Genomic DNA, 18,850 nt, shown 5'->3' with positions numbered 1-18,850 from the left:
TGAAACCAGAAAAGAAACAACAAAAGAGGCCCAAAGTCAGCAGAAGGAAGGACATAATAAAAATAAAAGCAGAAATAAATAAAATTGAGAAGAATAAAACAAAAGAAAGAATTAATGAAAGCAGAATCTGGTTCTTCGAGAAAATAAACAAAATAGATAAACCCCGAGCCAAACTAATAAAGAAAAAAAGAGAGTCTACACACATAAACAGAATCAGAAATAAGAAAGGAAAAATCACTACAGACACCACAGAAATACAAAGAATTATGAGACAATACTGTGAAAAATTATATGGTAATAAACGATGACCTAGAAGAAATGGACAACTTTCTAGAAAATAACTACCTAAAAACAAAACACCTGGACCAGATGGTTTCACTGCTGAATTTTATCAAACATTTAGTGAGGACCTAATACCCATCCTCCTTAAAGTTTTCCAAAATGTAGAAGAGGAGGGAATACTCCCAAACTCGTTCTATGAAGCCAACATCACTCTAATACCAAAGCCAGGCAAAGACACTGCAAAAAAAGAAATTTACAGACCAATATGCCTGATCAACATAGATGCAAAAATACTCATCAAAATTTTAGCAAACCAAATTCAAAAATACATCAAAAAGATCATCTATCATAATCAAGTGGGATTCATCCCAGGGATACAACGATGGTACAACACTCGAAAATCCATCAACATCATCCACTACATCAACAAAAAGAAGAACAACAACCACATGATCATCTCCATAGAGGCTGAAAAAGCATTCAACAAAACTCAACATCCATTCATGATAAAATTTTTAAAATGGGTATAGAGTGCAAGTACCTCAACCTAATAAAGGCCATATATGACAAACCCAGAGCCAACATTATACTTAACAGTGAGAAGCTGAAAGCTCTTCCTTTAAGATTGGAAACAAGACAAGGATGCCCACTTTCCCCACTTTTATTCAACATAGTACTGGAGGTCCTAGCCATGGCAATCAGACAACACAAAGAAATAAAAGGCACCTAGATAGGCAAGGAAGAAGTCAAACTGTCCCTGTTTGCAGATGACATGATATTGTACATAAAAAAACACAAAAGAATCCACTCCAAAACTACTAGATCTAATATCTGAATTCAGCAAAGCTGCAGGATATTAATACACAGAAATCTGTTGCATTCCTATACACTAAAGAAAGAGAAATCAGGATAACAATTCCATTCACAATTGCATCAAAAAGAATAAAATACTTAGGAATAAACCTAACCAAGGAAGTGAAAGAACTATACCCTGAAAACTATGGGACACTCTTAAGAACAATTAAAGAGGACATTAATAAATGGAAATTCATCCCATGCTCTTGGATAGAAAGAATTAATATTGTCAAAATAGCCATCCTGCCTAAAGCAATCTACAGATTCAATTCAATCCCTATCAAAATATCTACAGCATTCTTCAACGAACTGGAACAAACAGTTCTAAAATTCATATGGAACCACAAAAGACCCCAAATAGCGAACGCAATCCTTCTCTAAAGCAGGGGGGATCTTACTTCCCAACTTCAACCCTACTACAAAGCCACAGTAATCAAGACAATTTGGTCCTGGCACAAGAACAGACCCGTAGACCAGTGGAACAGAATAGAGAGTCCAGATATAAACTCAAGCATATGTGGTCAATTAATATACGATACAGGAGCCATGGATATACAATGGGTAAATGACAGCCTCTTCAATAGCTGGTATTGAGAAAACTGGACAGCTACATGTAAGGGAATGAAACTGGATTACTGTCTAACCCTGTACATAAAAGTAAATTCGAAATGGACCAAAGACCTGAATGTAAGTCATGAAACCTTAAAACTCTTAGAAAAAAATATAGGCAAAAATCTCTTGGACATAAAGATGAGCAACTTCTTTATAAACATATCTCCCTGGGCAAGGGAAACAAAAGCAAACATGAACAAGTGGGACTATATCGAACTGAAAAGCTTCTGTACAGCAAAGAATATGATCAGTAGAACAAAAAGACATTCTACAGTATGGGAGAATATATTCATAAATGACATATCTGATAAGGGGTTGACTTCCAAATTATATAAAGAGCTCACACACCTCAACAAACAAAAAGCAAATAATCCAATTAAAAAATGGGCAGAGGAGCTGAACAGATACTTCTCCAAAGAAGAAATTCAGATGGCCAACAGGCAAATGAAAAGATGCTCCACATCGCTAATCATCAGAGAAATGCAAATTAAAAACACAATGAGATATCACCTCACACCAGTTGGGATGGCCAACATCCAAAAGACAAACAACAACAAATGTTGACGAGGATGTGGAGAAAGGGGAACCCTCCTACATTGCTGGTGGAAATGTAAACTAGTTCAACCATTGTGGAAAGCAGTATGGATGTTCCTCAAAAAACTCAAAATAGAAATACCATTTGACCCAGGAATTCCACTCCTAGGAATTTACCCTAGGAATGTAGCAGTACAGTTTGAAAAACACATATGCATTCCTATGTTTATTGCAGCACTATTTACAATAGCCAAGAAATGGAAGCAACGTGTCCATCAGTAGATGAATGGATAAAGAAGAGGTGGTACATATACACAATGGAATATTATTCAGCCATAAGAAGAAAACAAATCCTACCATTTGCAACAACATGGATGGAGCTAGAGGGTATTATGCTCAGTAAAATAAGCCAGGCAGAGAAAGACAAGTATCAAATAATTTCACTTATCTGTGGAGTATAAGAACAAAGCAAAAACTGAAGAAACAAAACAGCAGCAGACTCACCGAACCCAAGAATGGACTAACAGTTACCAAAGGGAAAGGTACTGGGGAGGGTGGGTTGGAAGGGAGGGATAAGGGGGATAATTGGGCATTATGATTAGCACACATTATGTAGGTGGGGGACACAGGAAAGGCAATATATACGGAGAAGACAAGTAGTGATTCTACAGCATCTTACTGTGCTGATGGACAGTGACTGTAATGGGGTTTGTGTGGGGGACTTGATATTGGGAGGAGTCTAGTAACCATAATGTTGTTCAAGTAACTGTACATTAATGTTATCAAAATAAAAAAATTAAGGAAAAAATGGTGGCATATCATACAATGGAACATTACTCCGCAATGAAAAATAGTGAATTACTGAAATACACAGATACATGGATGAACTAACAAACATGTTAAGCAAAAGAAACCTGACACACCATAGTAAATATTATATGATTCCACTTTATGAAGTCTGAGAGTAGCTAAACTGATCTGTTACAGAAATCACAAAGTACAAGTGTCTTTTCTGGAGGAAATGAGGTAGGCATTGTTCCAAAAGGGGAATAGGAGACTTCACTTGAGTTGATGGAAATAGTCTGTATTTTGTTTTGGGTAGTGATTACAGGGATATAAACAGTTAAAGATGATCATTGTGAACACATTTATATTGTATGTTGTTACATCTCAATGAAAAATATTTTAGAGAATACAGTAAAGCCATATGCATAATGATATATGTCTGTTAACATGGGAAGATGTTCATGGTATAGTATTTAGTAAAATTAAGTTGGTTAAAAACTCTGCCTACCATAATCCTTTATGCATTTGTAGCAAGATAATAAGAGTGGATTTAAAATTTTTGCTCTTTAACTTCCTGTGTATTTTCTGATTTATTTTGAAAGAGCATTTTTACTAATTTTATTTCAGAAATATCAGAAAGTGAATAGTGTTCACACTGGCATACTTAAAGTATATCCTTTGCTTATTAAAACTACACAGACTATTAACTGAACTGTCTAATATGATAAATACTCTTAAATAAAATTTCATGATTATTTTATGCTGTAGCTTTGTTAGTTTTCATGTAATCATATGTCAGTATAAGTCCAGAAAGATGAAGAGTACCCAGTGACAGGGAAGGTAGTAACCAAACGTGTCTCCTTGCCAACTAATTCTTCTCACAGAAAGCAGCTACTGTAACCAGATTTTTATGTGTTTTATAAATATACAGGAAAAGATATACATGTGTGCAGATATATATATATATATATATACACGTGTTGGATAAATGAGAGCATGCCACACACACTGTGCTGATTTCTTTCTGAGTCTTTTTATTGTAAAATAGTCATAACATAAAATTTACCATTCTAATGATTTTATGTTGTACTATTCAGTGGCATTAGGTATATTCACATTGTTGTGCAGCCATCACCATCATCCATCTCTATAACTTTCTCATTATCCCATATTGAAACTCTGTACCTGTTAGACACTAACTCCCCATTCCCTTTCAACCCCCACCTCTGGCAACCACCATTTCTACTTTCTGTTTCTGTAGGTTTGACTACTCCAGGTACCTCATGTAAGTGGAATCATATAGCATTTGCCTTTTTGTGTCTATCTTATTTCACTTGGCATAATGCCTTCAGAGTTCATGTTGAAGCATGTGTCAGAATCCTTCCTTCTTAAGGCTAAAAAATACATTTCATTGCATTTGTATTTCATTCATCCATCTGTTGCAGGACATTGGGTTGTTGCCACCTTTGACTGTTATGAATACTACCACTATGAATGTGGGCATACAAATGTACATTTGTGTAAGTGGAATTGCTGGATCATATAGTAATTCTGTGTTTAATTTTTGCAGCATCCCCATATTCTCTATAGCAGCTGCATCATTTTACATTGCCACCAACCATATACAGTTCCCAATTGTTCCACATCTTGATTTTCTTTTTTTTGATGATAGCCATCCTAATGGATGTTGTACCATGTTTTTAAACTTAATCTGTCTTGGAGAAACTTTCAGGAAAGAGGAATACCTTTCTTTTTACCGACTATAAAAGTTTGTTTATGAGGGGTCCTTAATTAACTTCTCCTAGTTGATGACCACATAGTTGTATTTCTTTTGTGTGTGTGTGTGTGTGTATGTGTGTGTGTGTGAATGCATAGAGTATATCTTTATCTTTAGTGTTACACAATGCTTTTGTTTATTTTTATGCTTTTATATATTTTCTTAATTCTGAATGAACATGGATAAAAACATGCATTTAAAATTTGTTATTTTAATATGTGCCAATATGCAGTATTGCCAATACCTTTTTCCTTAACATTCTTGAAGTCACAGCGTGTTATATATACAACTTTTTGATTTTTCCAATATGAAAAGGAAAAGTGGCATCTCATCCAGGTTTTAATTTGCATCTCTTTATGAAAGATGTTTAGTTTCTATTCAATTTTTAAGAAATTGTTATTTCTGAAATACCTGCTTCATATACTTTGTTGTTCGCTTTTCTTTTGGGACATTGATATCTTTTTCTAATAGGACTCCTCTGAGTGTTAAAAGGTGAGCAAAATGGGTGTGATTCCTGCCCTCCTGAAGCTCCCTCTATTGAGGGAGAAAGACAGTAAACATACAGATGTGTAAATATAGTAATAAATGCTACAAAAGTTTTGGATTTCATGAAAAGGAACAATGTAGGTGAGGTTTGGATGGGATGTGGTGGCCAGGGAAGGTTCCTAACGTATCCTGAGAGCCAGCGAGGCAAATATTGGAAGGGAAAACAGCCCAGGCAGGGAAAGTACATGGATAGCAAACTCAGAGTAGGAGTCTGACTGGAACGAAGTGAGAAGAGTGAAGAGAGCACACTCATTGGCCCTCTGCGCCTCCTGTACTAAATCTTTAAAGATGGTATTAACAAGATTCAGAAGTGTATGATGAATTTCTCCAATTATCATCCAATTTAAAACAAATTTTATTTTTGCTCTCATATCAGATACTCCCCATGAAAGGTATATGAATCAGATTAATCTGATAAGCAAATGTTTTTACGCTATTAATTGATTCATTGGGAGCCTCAATCTTTTTGAATTTTCCATTTAACTGATTTTTTATTTAAGAACGATCCCTGTACATCATCTTGCATTATTTCAAATTTTCCCAGATGTATGATTACAAATTCAGCTCGTTTTCTCATGTGAAATTAATTTGTGATTCTTTGAAGCTTGCTAAATGATGCGTTTTTTCCTACCAAGTTATCTGTCACAATTACCCCATTAGGGAAAAAATGCTCTTTGAATCTATCCTTCTGTGTGTGACCAAATTCCAAATATGTGATGAGTCTACACACGGGGAAAAAATGACAGAGAACGTGATTTGCAGCTGCTTGTGCTTGGCAAGTACATTAAGTGTAAATTCTGTGCCTTGGGCAAAGTGAACTGTGACAGATAGGCTCAGCTTAATTTTGATCAGTTATTTTCTTAAATTTATATAGCAAATTCCCAAGCAATAAAATAGTAGAAACACAGAGGTACATAATGTCTTTACAAGCCAACCATTAAAAAGTGAAACAGGAGTGTTGTTAATTTAGAACATTAGTGCCTCGTTTGCTTTTTCTGTATTTGCTACCTGTATATACTTTCATTCCCTCTTCCCTGTTTTTTCACTTGTGCTTTAAGATCTCATGTTTATTAGGAAATATTAGGAAAAGTATATATGAAAAAAAAAACTGCCAGAAACTAGAGAGTCTCTTGGCAGAAACTAAGCAATATATTCTGTAGGATGGGCACATCTTTTTAAATTTTGTATTCCCACTATCTCAGAGAAAGAGCTCAAGTGGTGCTCACTGAACACTAAGCAAATGGAAATTCTTGGAAGTGACTGTATTTTTTCTAAATCACTTTTTATATAAATACAGTATTTCCCATTACTTGATTTAAAAAATATTAAAAGTCCTGGATGTACTGTTACAGTCTGTCTTTACTTTCATTATATTGCTAACTAACATTGGCAGCTTTAAATGTGGCCTTTTTTTTTGTAGGCTAATAAACCTTGCTCTTACTGCTTATAAATGTTTTTCTAAGTATTTCCCCCAATGTCATTTCTGTTGATTGTCCTGCCTGCTGTCAACAGGAATGATGTCTCTGAATGACGTGATTATCGCTCTGCTTCTCATTCATCAGGTCAGCATCTTCATGTTTCTGTCACCCTTCAGATGCTTCTTAGTGCTTATTGCATATGTTTGAGAATACAGAGATGTATATGCCAAATTTGTGCTCATCTGCAGTTCTTGTGTGTTTTTTGTTTTGGTTTGATTGAACTGGTCAAGTGGCGAGTGTTTTTGCCTAACACAGTGAATACCTTATATCAAACCAAGCCTTCCTGCCTATAAGAATCTTCTGGTTTATAATCTGGTTTTTACCATTCTTCTGTGTAAGACTAGGAAAAATAGGCAGTTAATGAAACAGGAGTATTTACTAACCTGATTATTTGGCCAAGTGTCCAGTCATTGTCATACTACTTCATATTTTAAATCATGTTGTCTGTTTTCTCCCATTAGGCTTTTCTTCTGTCTGATGAGAGAAACTATGCTGAGAAAAACTAAAACCTATGTACTCTCTTGTCTGCTGTAATGACATCATCTATGCCTGTTGTGACCGACTCATGCAGTTTTTCTTAAAAATCTACATTAGCATGCTTACTGTTTCCAAATAACAGTCTTTTGGCTTCCATGACATAAACTCTTGGCTCTTTTGTAAACTTGTCTTAAATCATTCTGGTTGAAGCTTTAAAAAAACAAACAAAGCAAAGAACTGTAATCCATTCTCCCCACTAATTTAGTGGCTATTTTAATAATATAAATATTTAAAATATTTATTTTTCAGCTTTCTATTCTGATCTATTGATGTGTCTATTTCCAAGTCACAGTTATATAGTAGCTTTGTTAACTATGAAAAGGCCTTTTACCAAGTGGAAGTGCAGGTTGCTAGTCATTTCTCTTTTCTAGAATGCTTCAGGCTTTATTCACAGATTTATTCTTCCTATATTTAACATTTCTTCTCTGTTTCCTTTTATATTTCCTTCTGCTTGGTCCTTGATTCTCCTTTTGATTATTTTCTCCAGACTTCCCATCCTTTTCTATTTCCCATTTGTTTCAGTCCCCCAAAAGTTAATTTTTATATCAGCATCTTTCTAAACTTACTTTTCTTTTTCAGTTAGCTCCTTGGATGTCTCCCTATCAGATCACATAGGCCTGTTCAAGTTATATTTATTACTGCAAAGTGACTTCCCTTCTCAGCTCCACTGTCTGTGTATTAACACCACTGACCATTAGGCACCTGAATTTAAATTCCCAGTCATCTGTGCTTCAATCCTTTGTTCTATTTGCAGTCATATCCTAATTCCCAGTGACACTTTGTCATAAAATGTCTCCTCTCTCTTCCATTTTTCCTGCCACTACAGATCTAGATCACACCACCTCGTACGTAGGTTATTCACAGTCCTTTCTAACTGGCCCTTCCCTGTCCACTTACTTTGTATATATCCACTAGTGTCATTTAATACAAAAACTTTATGTAACTGCTAGTTTTAAAGCGAGAGTCTCATTCACTCATTCCTCATTGATCTAACAACTATTAGAGTGCCTGTTACATGCCAAGCAAGCATCTCAGTGCTGGGCATGGAAGAGTAAGCTGTCTGTTCTAGTCTCTGCTCTCTCGGAGCTTATATTCTAATGGTGGGCGTGGACGAGGAGGGGAAGAGAGAATATGTAATTTTGGCAGTTTTGGTTTGTGATAAATGCTGTTGTGTGACAGTTTCTGGGGAGGTACAGTGGAGGAGCATTTATTTAGGTTGGGTGTTCAGGGAGATTTCTCTGGGTAGATTCTGTTTGAGCTGAGACATGAGGGCAGCTTGGACCAGCCAGGTTTAGAAAAATAGGAGAGAACAAAATAAATAGGTTAAGAAAATTCTGGAGTACATTTTAATGAGTGAGAGGTTCTTGTGCCTTCCCTAAATTCATAGACAGGATAGTCTTTAACCATTGTGTACAGCTAAGAACTCAGTACATGATCACAGTAGCATCTCAGGCATCGTGGGGAGGGCAGAAGGGATCAATCATTCACCAGTAGAGCTAGGGAAATTAGTTGCTCCCAGTATAAAGTATGTGTGATTCTTGGCTCCATTGACTGTTTCCTGGAGCCCATTCATGCCTATGGGACAAGGATTATGTAATAAAATAAAACTGATATAACTGAAAAATTCCATCATTGGAATGATTTTTCATTTTAATTTTTAGATTACTTAATCTGTAGTTCCTATTTTCTATTATTAAAGTGCAGCAAAGAATTTGTTTTGACCAATTTATTTCTGGAATTTTCCCAAAGATCTGTTTATTGGGACACTGAGATGAGGAAGTCAAGTTTCTGTATTTGATGGCCAGGAATTAAATCCTAAATCTGTTCTGACATATCAGGCTTCCAAGTACTAGCCAGAAGGCATAAGAAGTGGCCCTGGGCCATGGCCTTCAGAGTGTGGCTAAGTCAGGCATTCACCAGAAAGATAAGAAAAAGAACTTACTGGAAGCAAAATCTCATTGGCAGTTGGACAAAATAGCCTTGGATTTAGTTGTGTCTTAAATGCAATTTTTTAAAATTCCCAGCTTCTTCATTATAAATTCTTGATTGGAGCCTGTCTTGCTGATGGGTTTCAGCCCCGGGTAAGTTCATTGTGGATTCAGTGTGACCGAAGAAATGACAGCAGAATGTTCTTGGAGTGAAAGGATTTAACCCAACTTTATTCCCACAGTGACAAGTCAATTACTAGAATCCCATCCACTCAGAATCCTGTCCACTCAGAGTGACTCTGCATGAAACAAGCCGGTCTCTGCCTCTGGACCTTTCTATCCCCACAGCCATCTAAGTTTCTGTCCTCATCTCTGCTCTCCTGCAGCCGTGTCACCCAGAGTACTGGGTGGAGCTCTTTATATAGAGTCAGTAACAACATATTGCCCACATGTGTATAGTGAGCAAGCCAACCAGGGCCAGGTGAGAATCCTGGCCACAGGAGCCTTCACTTTATCCACAGAGCCTGTGAGAATCTGAGGTTTGCAAGACATTTGGGTTTCTTTAGGCACTATAATGAGCCCTCATATTCACCATGTAAAATTGTATTAGTTGGTGATTCCCATGGCAATACAGATTTAATTAACATTTTAAAATTTTATAGGAATTATTCATTCACTCATTTTTAGAAATTTTGTCCATTATCCACCCTGTCACTGGTTATATAATCATGAATGTGTTCGCTATATCAGATGTTGTGTTAATGCTGTGGCTTCTATTATATAGGCTTTATAGAAAAATACTTATTTTTTATGCCTGTGGTATGCTTCAGCTAAATTTGGCTTGGTACTTGGCTGTTAGCAATAGGCATCTAGTGATGAGTATCCTTATTAAAGCTGCTTTTCTTTCTGAAGTGTCACACTTACTTTCCAAACCATCATGTCGTAAACTGACAAGTCTGTGGCACTTAGATCTTTCCTTAAATTCTTGATTTTTATACTGCCTCAGGTACTTCAAATTTTTAATAGCTTATGACTTTTTTTTCCCATAAAAAAGGGAAGAAGGTATAACAATTTTTCTAGGGCTACGGATCTGGTTACCTTGTGTGGTATTATGGCAATGGAGTACCCAGTGGACACACAGTGATAATGTTAGAGCTTTTCATACAATATAGAAAAAAAAACTATCTGGCCTATATTTTAACTGAATCTAGAGCAAAGTGTTTATAATGTTTTCTGTATTCCCAGAGGCATATGATATTTACTGGCTTTACTTTTATTATTATTACTTTTGTGTAGTTTGCATGATTAACTTACCAATCTCAGAAGGACTAAAATAAATATTGATTTTTCAGTATAGGTGTATGGAAACAAATACTATGCTTAAAATGACAGCCCTCCAATAAACACTCATCAAGCATATACTCTGAGTAAAGCACGCAAGATTCAGAAATAAATCAAATGTGCCTTGTGACATCAGGGATCTTTGAGATTGTGTGGGAGATTATATCCTTATGAAAAGGAGTTTCAAAAGTGACCTGCGTGGCTTTGCCTAGGGGGTAGAGGTCACCTGAGACTCTTCAGTAAGGATGTTTTATCACCACGGTCTCCAAATTGAAGTTCATTCACTGGTTTAAAAACGTTTGTTAAACAGCTAGTATACATACTGGTTATATTTAAATACTGTCCCTGATGTTTATGCTATTTTAAATTTTTTATGTGAACTTTTAAAAAATGTTAATAAACTGTTATATTATTTTCTCCTTAGTTTGCTAGAAAATGGTCAGTTTGAAATTGTAACAGGTGGCTGGGTTATGCCTGATGAAGCTGCCTCACATTATTTTGCCTTAATTGACCAACTAATTGAAGGACATCAGTGGCTGGAAAAAAATCTAGGTATGTATTGATGTCTTTCTCTTTCGTTTGGACTATTTCAGGCAATTAATTTGGGGAAATGTGAGATGAGGCTCTGTTTTATTTTTTTTAATAACTAATTTTCCCACTGATTATTTTGAGTAATTTGTCCTTCATTAATTTATGATGTTTCTTTGATCATAAATTAAGTTACATGGATATAATATGGTTACTTTGTAGGGTCATTTACCTTGTTTAATCTGTTACTTTATCTATTTTATTCATTACTTTTATTTTAGAATAATATTTTTTCTAAAAATATCCCACTGGGATTTTAATTGTATATTAGTTAAAAGAGGTAAAAAGCCTAATTTACTAGCTTAAGAAAAAAAAAGAGAAAAAGAAAGGAAGAAAGGTATTGGTTTTGGCTTTGAGAATTCCAGAGATTTTGTAGCTTCAGATAGAGATGGATCCAGATGACTCCAATCATGTTGTCTAGGCACTGTCTCCTTTGGCTCTGCTGCTTTTTGCATGGCTTCTGTCTTCTTCTGGCACCTTCCATCATGGTCAGTAAGGTGTCCATAGGCAAGCAGGATCCTCATTTCCCCAATCTAATAACTTCCCAGTCTAACAAGAGGACTTTTTCTTAATACCTTACCTGATTGGCCCAGTATGGGTTAGGTGTTTCTTCTCTATGAGCCAGATACTGTGGCCAGATGTATAGGAGCTAAAATCACCAAGACCTGGGCTGTTTGGTAGAAATGGTGATGAAAGAGAGGGGTTGTTGAGGGTGGGGCCAGCATCACCAGAATCGTGAATGGGTCCTCCATGAGGAGGGAGAGTTACAAGAAGTGGAAATGAGGCTGCCGCACTGATAAAATCAAATGTTCCCTGCAACTCGTAAGAATGTAGAGCTGACAAAACTTTGTGCTACCGAATATTTGCATTCGGCAACGTGGTATGTAATTCTTTTTAGATGTTTCATATCTCTTAGTAGAATTTTGTTCTTTATGGTAAGTATATCTGTTTTTTATTGAAGTTATTTCTATATACTTTATTATTAATTTTTTTCCATGTTAGATATAAAACCCCCACCACTCCTATTAATTTTTTTCTTTTTCTTTTGAAATAATTTCAGACATAAAGAAAAATTATACTACTACTACAAAGAGCTACTATAAATCCCTCAACCAGATTCATCAACTATTAACATTTCTGTACATTTGCTTTGTTTTTTTCCCTTTACATATTGTTGTGATTGTTGTTTAGAGTAGTTGCACATATCATGCTTGTGCAGTAAATAGAAAGCATAGCAGATTTAAAACTGTTACCTTAGGAAGGTCTTGCTTGCAAGGTTGCCCGTTGGCTAGAGGACTTGGATTTTCTAAATGCTAAGAATAGCTCACAGTGTAAACTGTAAAAACAATATAGTTTATGCCAGACACTTGTTTTCCTTCTGGGAGTCTAAAATCTTAACATATACTAGACAGAGGGTGTCTAGATATGACAACCCCTGATAAAAACCTTGGACAGTGAGTCTTTCACGAGCTTCCTTGGTCGACAGCATTTCAAGTGTTGTCACAATTCAGTGCTAGGGGAATTAAGTGCATCCTCTGTGACTCCATAGGGAAAGGAGTGTTAGAAGCTTGTGCCTGGTTTCCTGTGGACTCTGCCCTATGTGCCTTTTTTCTTTGATGAAATTGGTTTGCATCCTTTCACTGTAATAAATCATAGCTGTGAGAATGACTATATGCTGAGTCCTGTAAGCTTTCTTAAGAAATCACTAAATGGCAATGGGGATGGTGGACTTGAGGACCTCCCACATAGTGCCACTTTTCTTAAATACTTAACTATGTTCTAAGACAAGAACATTCATTTTATAAACCTCAGTTTTTGTGCATTTTTTTCTTTATCTTTGGTGTTTGTTGATGTATAATTTACTTGCAGTGCAATATATAAATCTGAACTGCAGAGTTTGAGTTTTAACAGATGTATACCCCATTTTAACCCACATTTTTATCAATCCAGAAAGCTCCTTTATCTTCCTCAACTCTCCCCCTGCAGGCACCTGCTCTCTGATTTTTTATCAGAGATTATTTTTATCAGAGATTATTTCTGCCTATTTAAGAATTTCTTATATATGAAATAACTCTTTTGGATTTGGCTTCTTTTGCTCAGCATAAATTTTTTCTTACAACTTTATTGCTTCACATATCATAAAATTCACCCATTTCAAGTCTATAGTTCAGTAGTTTTTATTATATTCACAGTTAGGCAACCCTTACCACCATCTATTTCTAGAACTTTTTTGACATCCCAGAAAGAAACCTCTTACCCATTAACAGGCATACCCCTTTCTGACTCCTCCCTTTCTTGCCCCAGAACCAGGCAATCACTAATCTGCTTTTTGCATGCATGGATTTGACTATTCTGGACATTTCGCATAAATGGAATTGTTCAGTAGAGCCTCTGTGACTGGCTTCTTTCACTTAGCTTGTTTTCAAGGTTCATCCACATTGTATCATATGTCAGTGCTTCATTCCTTTTTGTGGCTGAATAATACTCTGTTGTTTGGATATACCCCACTTGTTTATCCATTCTTTAGGATGGACATTTTGATTCCCTTTTGGCTACTGTGAATGGTGTTGCTTTTCACATTTGTGTAAGTTTTGTGAGGGCATATATTTGCATTTCTTTTGTGTATATACCTAGGAGTAGAAGTGCTGGCTCATCTGGTAACTATGTTTAGCATTTTGAGGAGCTGTCCATTTCTTTCCAAAATGGCCTCACCCTTTTACATTCCAACCAACAATGTATGGAGGTTCTAATTTCTGCACACCTTCAACATTTGTTATTATTTTACCTTAGCCATACTAGTTTGTGTGAGATGGTATCATATTATGGATTTGATTTGCATTTCTCTAAAGATGAGTGATGTTAAGCATCTTTTTATGTATATATTGGCTATTTTTACATCTTCTTTGGAGAAATATCTACTCACATCGTTTGCCTAATTTTAAAATTTCTTTGTCTTTTTATTGTTGACTTGTAAGGGTTCTTTATATGTTTTTATACAAGCCCCTTATTGGGTAATGATTTGCAATTTTTTTCCCATTATATAAAGTTGTTCTTTCAGCCTCTTAAAGCACAAAAGTTTTAATTTAGATGAAGTCCAGTTTGTGTAATTTTTTCTTTTGTCACTTGTGTTTTTGATACTATAGGAAAAAAAAAACATTATCTAACCCACAGTCAAGCAGATTTTCTCCTGTGTTTTTTATTTTTTTTCCTAGGAATTTTACAATTTTAGCTTACATTTAGATAATGAACATATTTGAGAAAATGCTTCTTTTTATTGTAGCTTTGGCTACATCTTATAAATTAGAATAGTGTTTTCAGTTTTGTTTTCTAAACAGCTTAGAGTAACTTGTTATTTTGGAGATTTTTTTTACTTTTGGTTATGAACTGCTTTTTAAATTGTTTAATCTTTGTTAATTTCTGCTTTTTGAACTTTATTGTACAAATATGACTTTTTAAAACTTATAAGCTTTTTAAAATTTGAACTGTCAGGTTGTCCTTTGCCCAGAATATCCAATTTTTGTAACTGTTCCCTGACTGTTCTTAAGCTTTCATACTAAATGTAGTTGGAATAATCCAGTTTTTTTCATATTATTCATGTTAAGTCTATTAGACTTGCCAAGAATTGAGTAGTGTGTTAATTCTTTATAATGATCATTTCCTATAATTTTTCCTAACAGTTTTGCTTTTGTATTTTTTGTAATCTTGCATGACTATACAAAATCTTAGGCTTCTGTATATTCTGTACTCATTCATAAGCATATTTTTCTGAGCCATTTGAGAGTCAATTGAAGGTATCTTGTCCCTTTATCACCATTTGTTTAATTCCTAAGAAGTAAGAATATTTTCTTAGGTAACCAAAAGATAAGTTATGAAATCAGAAATGTAAGCAGTAATACAATACTGTAATCTAGTTCACAGTTTTTTTTCAAACTTTGTCAATATCTCAATAATATTTTTTTGAAGTTTATTTTTTTCCTCCCAGTCTAGCAGCCAACCCAGGGTCATCTGGAATAGTTCCTCAGCCTGTTTTTGGATTTCTTGACTTTGATATTTTTGAGGAGTTCAGATCCCTGTTGTAGAAACATCTCTCAATTTTAGTTATCTGTTTCCTCATGATGAGTTTCAGATTATTTATCTATCCTTCTTCTCTGTCTATGTATCTATCAGTATAATCTAACCTGATCTATTTATTTTGCTAGAATATCATTGTAGCGATGTTATGTTTTCCCCAATGCATCCTATCAGGAAGTGCATTCTCTCTGTTCCAATATTGGTGACATTGGTGATGCTAGCCTTAATCAGTTGCTTAAGTTGTATCTGTTAAGTTTCTGTACTGTTAAATTTTCTTGCCTTTCTATTTAATAATTAATTTGTGTGAGATACATGAGAATAGGTAAATACCCTGTTTCTCAACAGACCCAACTGTTTTAGTTTTAAAATCCATTGATGATTTTTCTAACTCCATCATTCCTTCTATAATTATTAGTTGGTATTCTACTAGAAGGTAGTTTTGCTATTTTTTGTGTGGGTGGGGACACCCTCACTTTATTGGGGAGGAGCCTAGGCTGCAGGGCTGGGGTGGACAGGACCAGCGCCCACTGGGGATTTTCCTGGACATCAGGCATCCCTCCTTCAGGTTTAGAGGCAACACTGTGATGGCTGAAACTGCGGGGGCGGTGCAGGTCCTACGAGAGGCAGGCCCCCTTACGTACAGTCGGGCCCCTGGCGCAGCAAGGCTTTGATGGCGGGCTCGTTGTTGATAGTGGAAAACACGGCACAGGAAGTTAAAGTACCAGACGTCCTCGCGGCACACTGACTACCAGGGCCAGTTGTGACCGCAGCGTCGTCATTGCAGGGGCAGGCAGGGCCTCCTGCAGAACAGCAAAAAAGGGTGCATGCAGCCGTGTTCGAAGCAGCGAGCCGAGGCGTACGTGCTACAGCGAGGGCAGGATCTCCTCGCCCTGGCCGTTCTCTTGATGCCCGAACTGGGTGCGTGGGAAGTCAAGCACCATCAGGCCTTGGCGCTCGAGGTGCTGCCGCAGCTTGCTCGTTCGCGTGTAGCCCCGCGCTGTGGTGCCTCCGAGCGATGCGTCCGTTCTCCGTGAGCAGCACTTCGGCGCCGGGAGCCCAACCTCTTGGGCTCCCCTCCGGCCCGCGGGCAGGCGGAAGAGCCGTACACCGAGTGCAGCACAGCCACCGCACACAGGGTGGCCGTTTTGCTTTTAATTTACTGTTTATTTATGGGCTCATTATTTCTTATTTTATTTAATTGGTTATAATCCAGTACTATCATTAATTATTTTAATGCTCCAATTGCCCCAAATTTAGCCAGTGGAAGCCCTTTCAAGTTGTCTCCTGAGTTATTTTAATATATTTATGTAATTCTTTGACCATGTCGTTTATGGCCAAAGAATATGTTCCATACTTCCCCATCCTCAGCCCCTGAATAAGACATTGGTTTAAAGGTATTTTTAATAGAGTGTGGTATATCGAGGTCAAGATATGGGGGCTAACGTGCACTGCTTAATACTGAAGTGTTACTGCATCTAGAACCTCCTGGAGCACTTAGCTAGGAAGTGTGTGTGTGTGTCTGTGTCTGTGTGTAAAACCATACGTTAGTACTGATATCTCCTGTTTCAATTCAGTGTATAGTTCCTCTCTCCCACATTTACATGTTTTGTAGTTCATTTTCTTGATACTGTAAAAACCTGGCTCCCTTGCCCTAATTTTCTGTCTTAGAATAATACATGAAAGGTAGTTCAGAATTGTTAACCCATACCACCATAAAAACCAAAATTACTAGAATTGAATATTTCTTTACAATTTTTGGAGGTAAATTACATATGTGAAATACACAAATCTTATGTGGTCATTTAAAGAGTTTCAACATATACTTTTGATATTATGAGCCTTCTGCCTTTTCCTTTTCGGTCTCCTTTGCTGGCTTCCCATCTTTTGCTAATCTTCAGTATTGTTCTACAAGGTTCTTTCCTCTGCTGTCTGTTCTGTTGCTCTGCATTACACTGGTTTGCATGATATTCTGTACAACTAGAGTCAGGATCAAGATTAACTCATATTTGTAATCCTAGGGCCACTCATATCCTTATGTGTATGAAAGGTGCTAAACAGATATTTGAGTCAAAAACCATTCACAGTAATATTGCTTATGTTGATTTATAGGTTGTGGAAGCCTTCTTTAGGAATCTTCAATAAATAAAATATCAGATTTGTATAATGCCAGATGAATAATCTTCACTCTAACCTATGTATTTATTATGTTTATATTTCTTTATTTCATTCTCTGTGGAATTAAGATATATCTTTAGATGATGGTCTTATAATTGGTAGTGTTAAGTAGAGAGAAAACACCAGCATCAGAATGTCTTAAGGTTTAATGAAATATGGTACAGTTATTTTGGCCAATTCTGTTACTGTATAATAAGATGATTTGGAGCTGTTTTACGGTGTAAAAGGCAACCTAAGAGTCCTTAATTTTGTGATCCAGGAGCACAAGTTGAAATGAGTTAGTTTACTTTTCTTTATTCTATAACAGCAATGTGCTGGGTTATCCAGCTCCATGAAAGACAAGACTGTGAGGTCTTACACATCAGGGACTTGGTCCTGTTTGTTTCTCTAGCACCATTGAAGCAGAAACTTTCTGACATACATAAGATGGCAGAGTACTTATTTCAGCTTCAGTTGACTAACTTCTGTTGCAATCCCTTTGCCTAGGAGGTCTTGGCAGTGGCAGAATCCTCCTATCTGGGAGTGCTGCTGGGAGTGGTGGCTCACAGGGAATGCTGGACACAGCTCCTTGTCTTACAATGAAGAGACTGTAGAACTATGATGGCTCTGAATGAGTTATGACTTCTTTTTATCAATTTTTGAAATATTTGTCTATTTTAAAAATTTATCATTTATGAATTTTTAAAAATAACACTTATTTTCTTTATCAACAGGAGTGAAACCTCGGTCTGGTTGGGCTATTGATCCTTTTGGACATTCACCAACAATGGCTTACCTTCTAAAACGTGCTGGATTTTCTCACATGCTTATCCAGAGAGTTCATTATGCAGTTAAAAAGCATTTTTCATTGCATAAAACACTGGAATTTTTTTGGAGACAAAATTGGGGTATGTAGGATTTGATGAAAGTTGAAGATCTCACTTGACCTAGATGCTGTTTCACAAGAGTATGAATTCATGCTTCTGTGGGTTTTAGGCAGTGTTAGTCTTCAAAATCGGGTTACCGGTAGTTACACATTCTTATAGTTATTTTTCCAAGGTATTTGTGTTGAGACTTTTCTAAGCAGTGGTGAAGATATTTATATCTATGTAACATTATAGAGTCTTTGTTATGCCTAAGGGAAGTAAATAAATATAAGGAATTTGCAAATAGTGCTTTCACTTAACTTCTATTTTAAGAAGCACCTGTTACACCGCAAAATTGAGGATGCTTTAGAATTGATATCCAGGTCTGTATTGTGTTTTCAGCAGGTATTTCTTCCTTCTGTCTCTCCTGTCTCTGCATCTAGTAAGAATTGCCTTTTAAAATCTTAATCTCATCCTTTGAGAACAGCTCCCCTA

The 18,850-nt window shown here is 36.2% G+C and overlaps 1 protein-coding gene across 4 annotated transcripts in view; it reads left to right on the top strand.

Annotated features, from left to right (window-relative positions):
• The window catches only part of MAN2A1 (mannosidase alpha class 2A member 1), a 184,798-nt gene that overhangs the window by 68,842 nt on the left and 97,106 nt on the right, over positions 1–18,850 (top strand). For all 4 annotated transcript variants that reach the window (XM_037011917.2, XM_037011918.2, XM_073233104.1 and 1 more), the window contains exons 5-6: positions 11,101–11,228; positions 18,224–18,397. In XM_037011917.2, coding sequence (XP_036867812.1) covers positions 11,101–11,228; positions 18,224–18,397 — 302 coding nt within the window. The remainder of the gene's footprint in view (positions 1–11,100; positions 11,229–18,223; positions 18,398–18,850) is intronic.

Source organism: Manis javanica, chromosome 1 (genome assembly GCF_040802235.1).
Source record: "Manis javanica isolate MJ-LG chromosome 1, MJ_LKY, whole genome shotgun sequence".
In the NCBI taxonomy this organism is placed as follows: Eukaryota; Metazoa; Chordata; class Mammalia; order Pholidota; family Manidae; genus Manis; species Manis javanica.
This window is presented reverse-complemented; position numbering and strand designations above follow the sequence as displayed.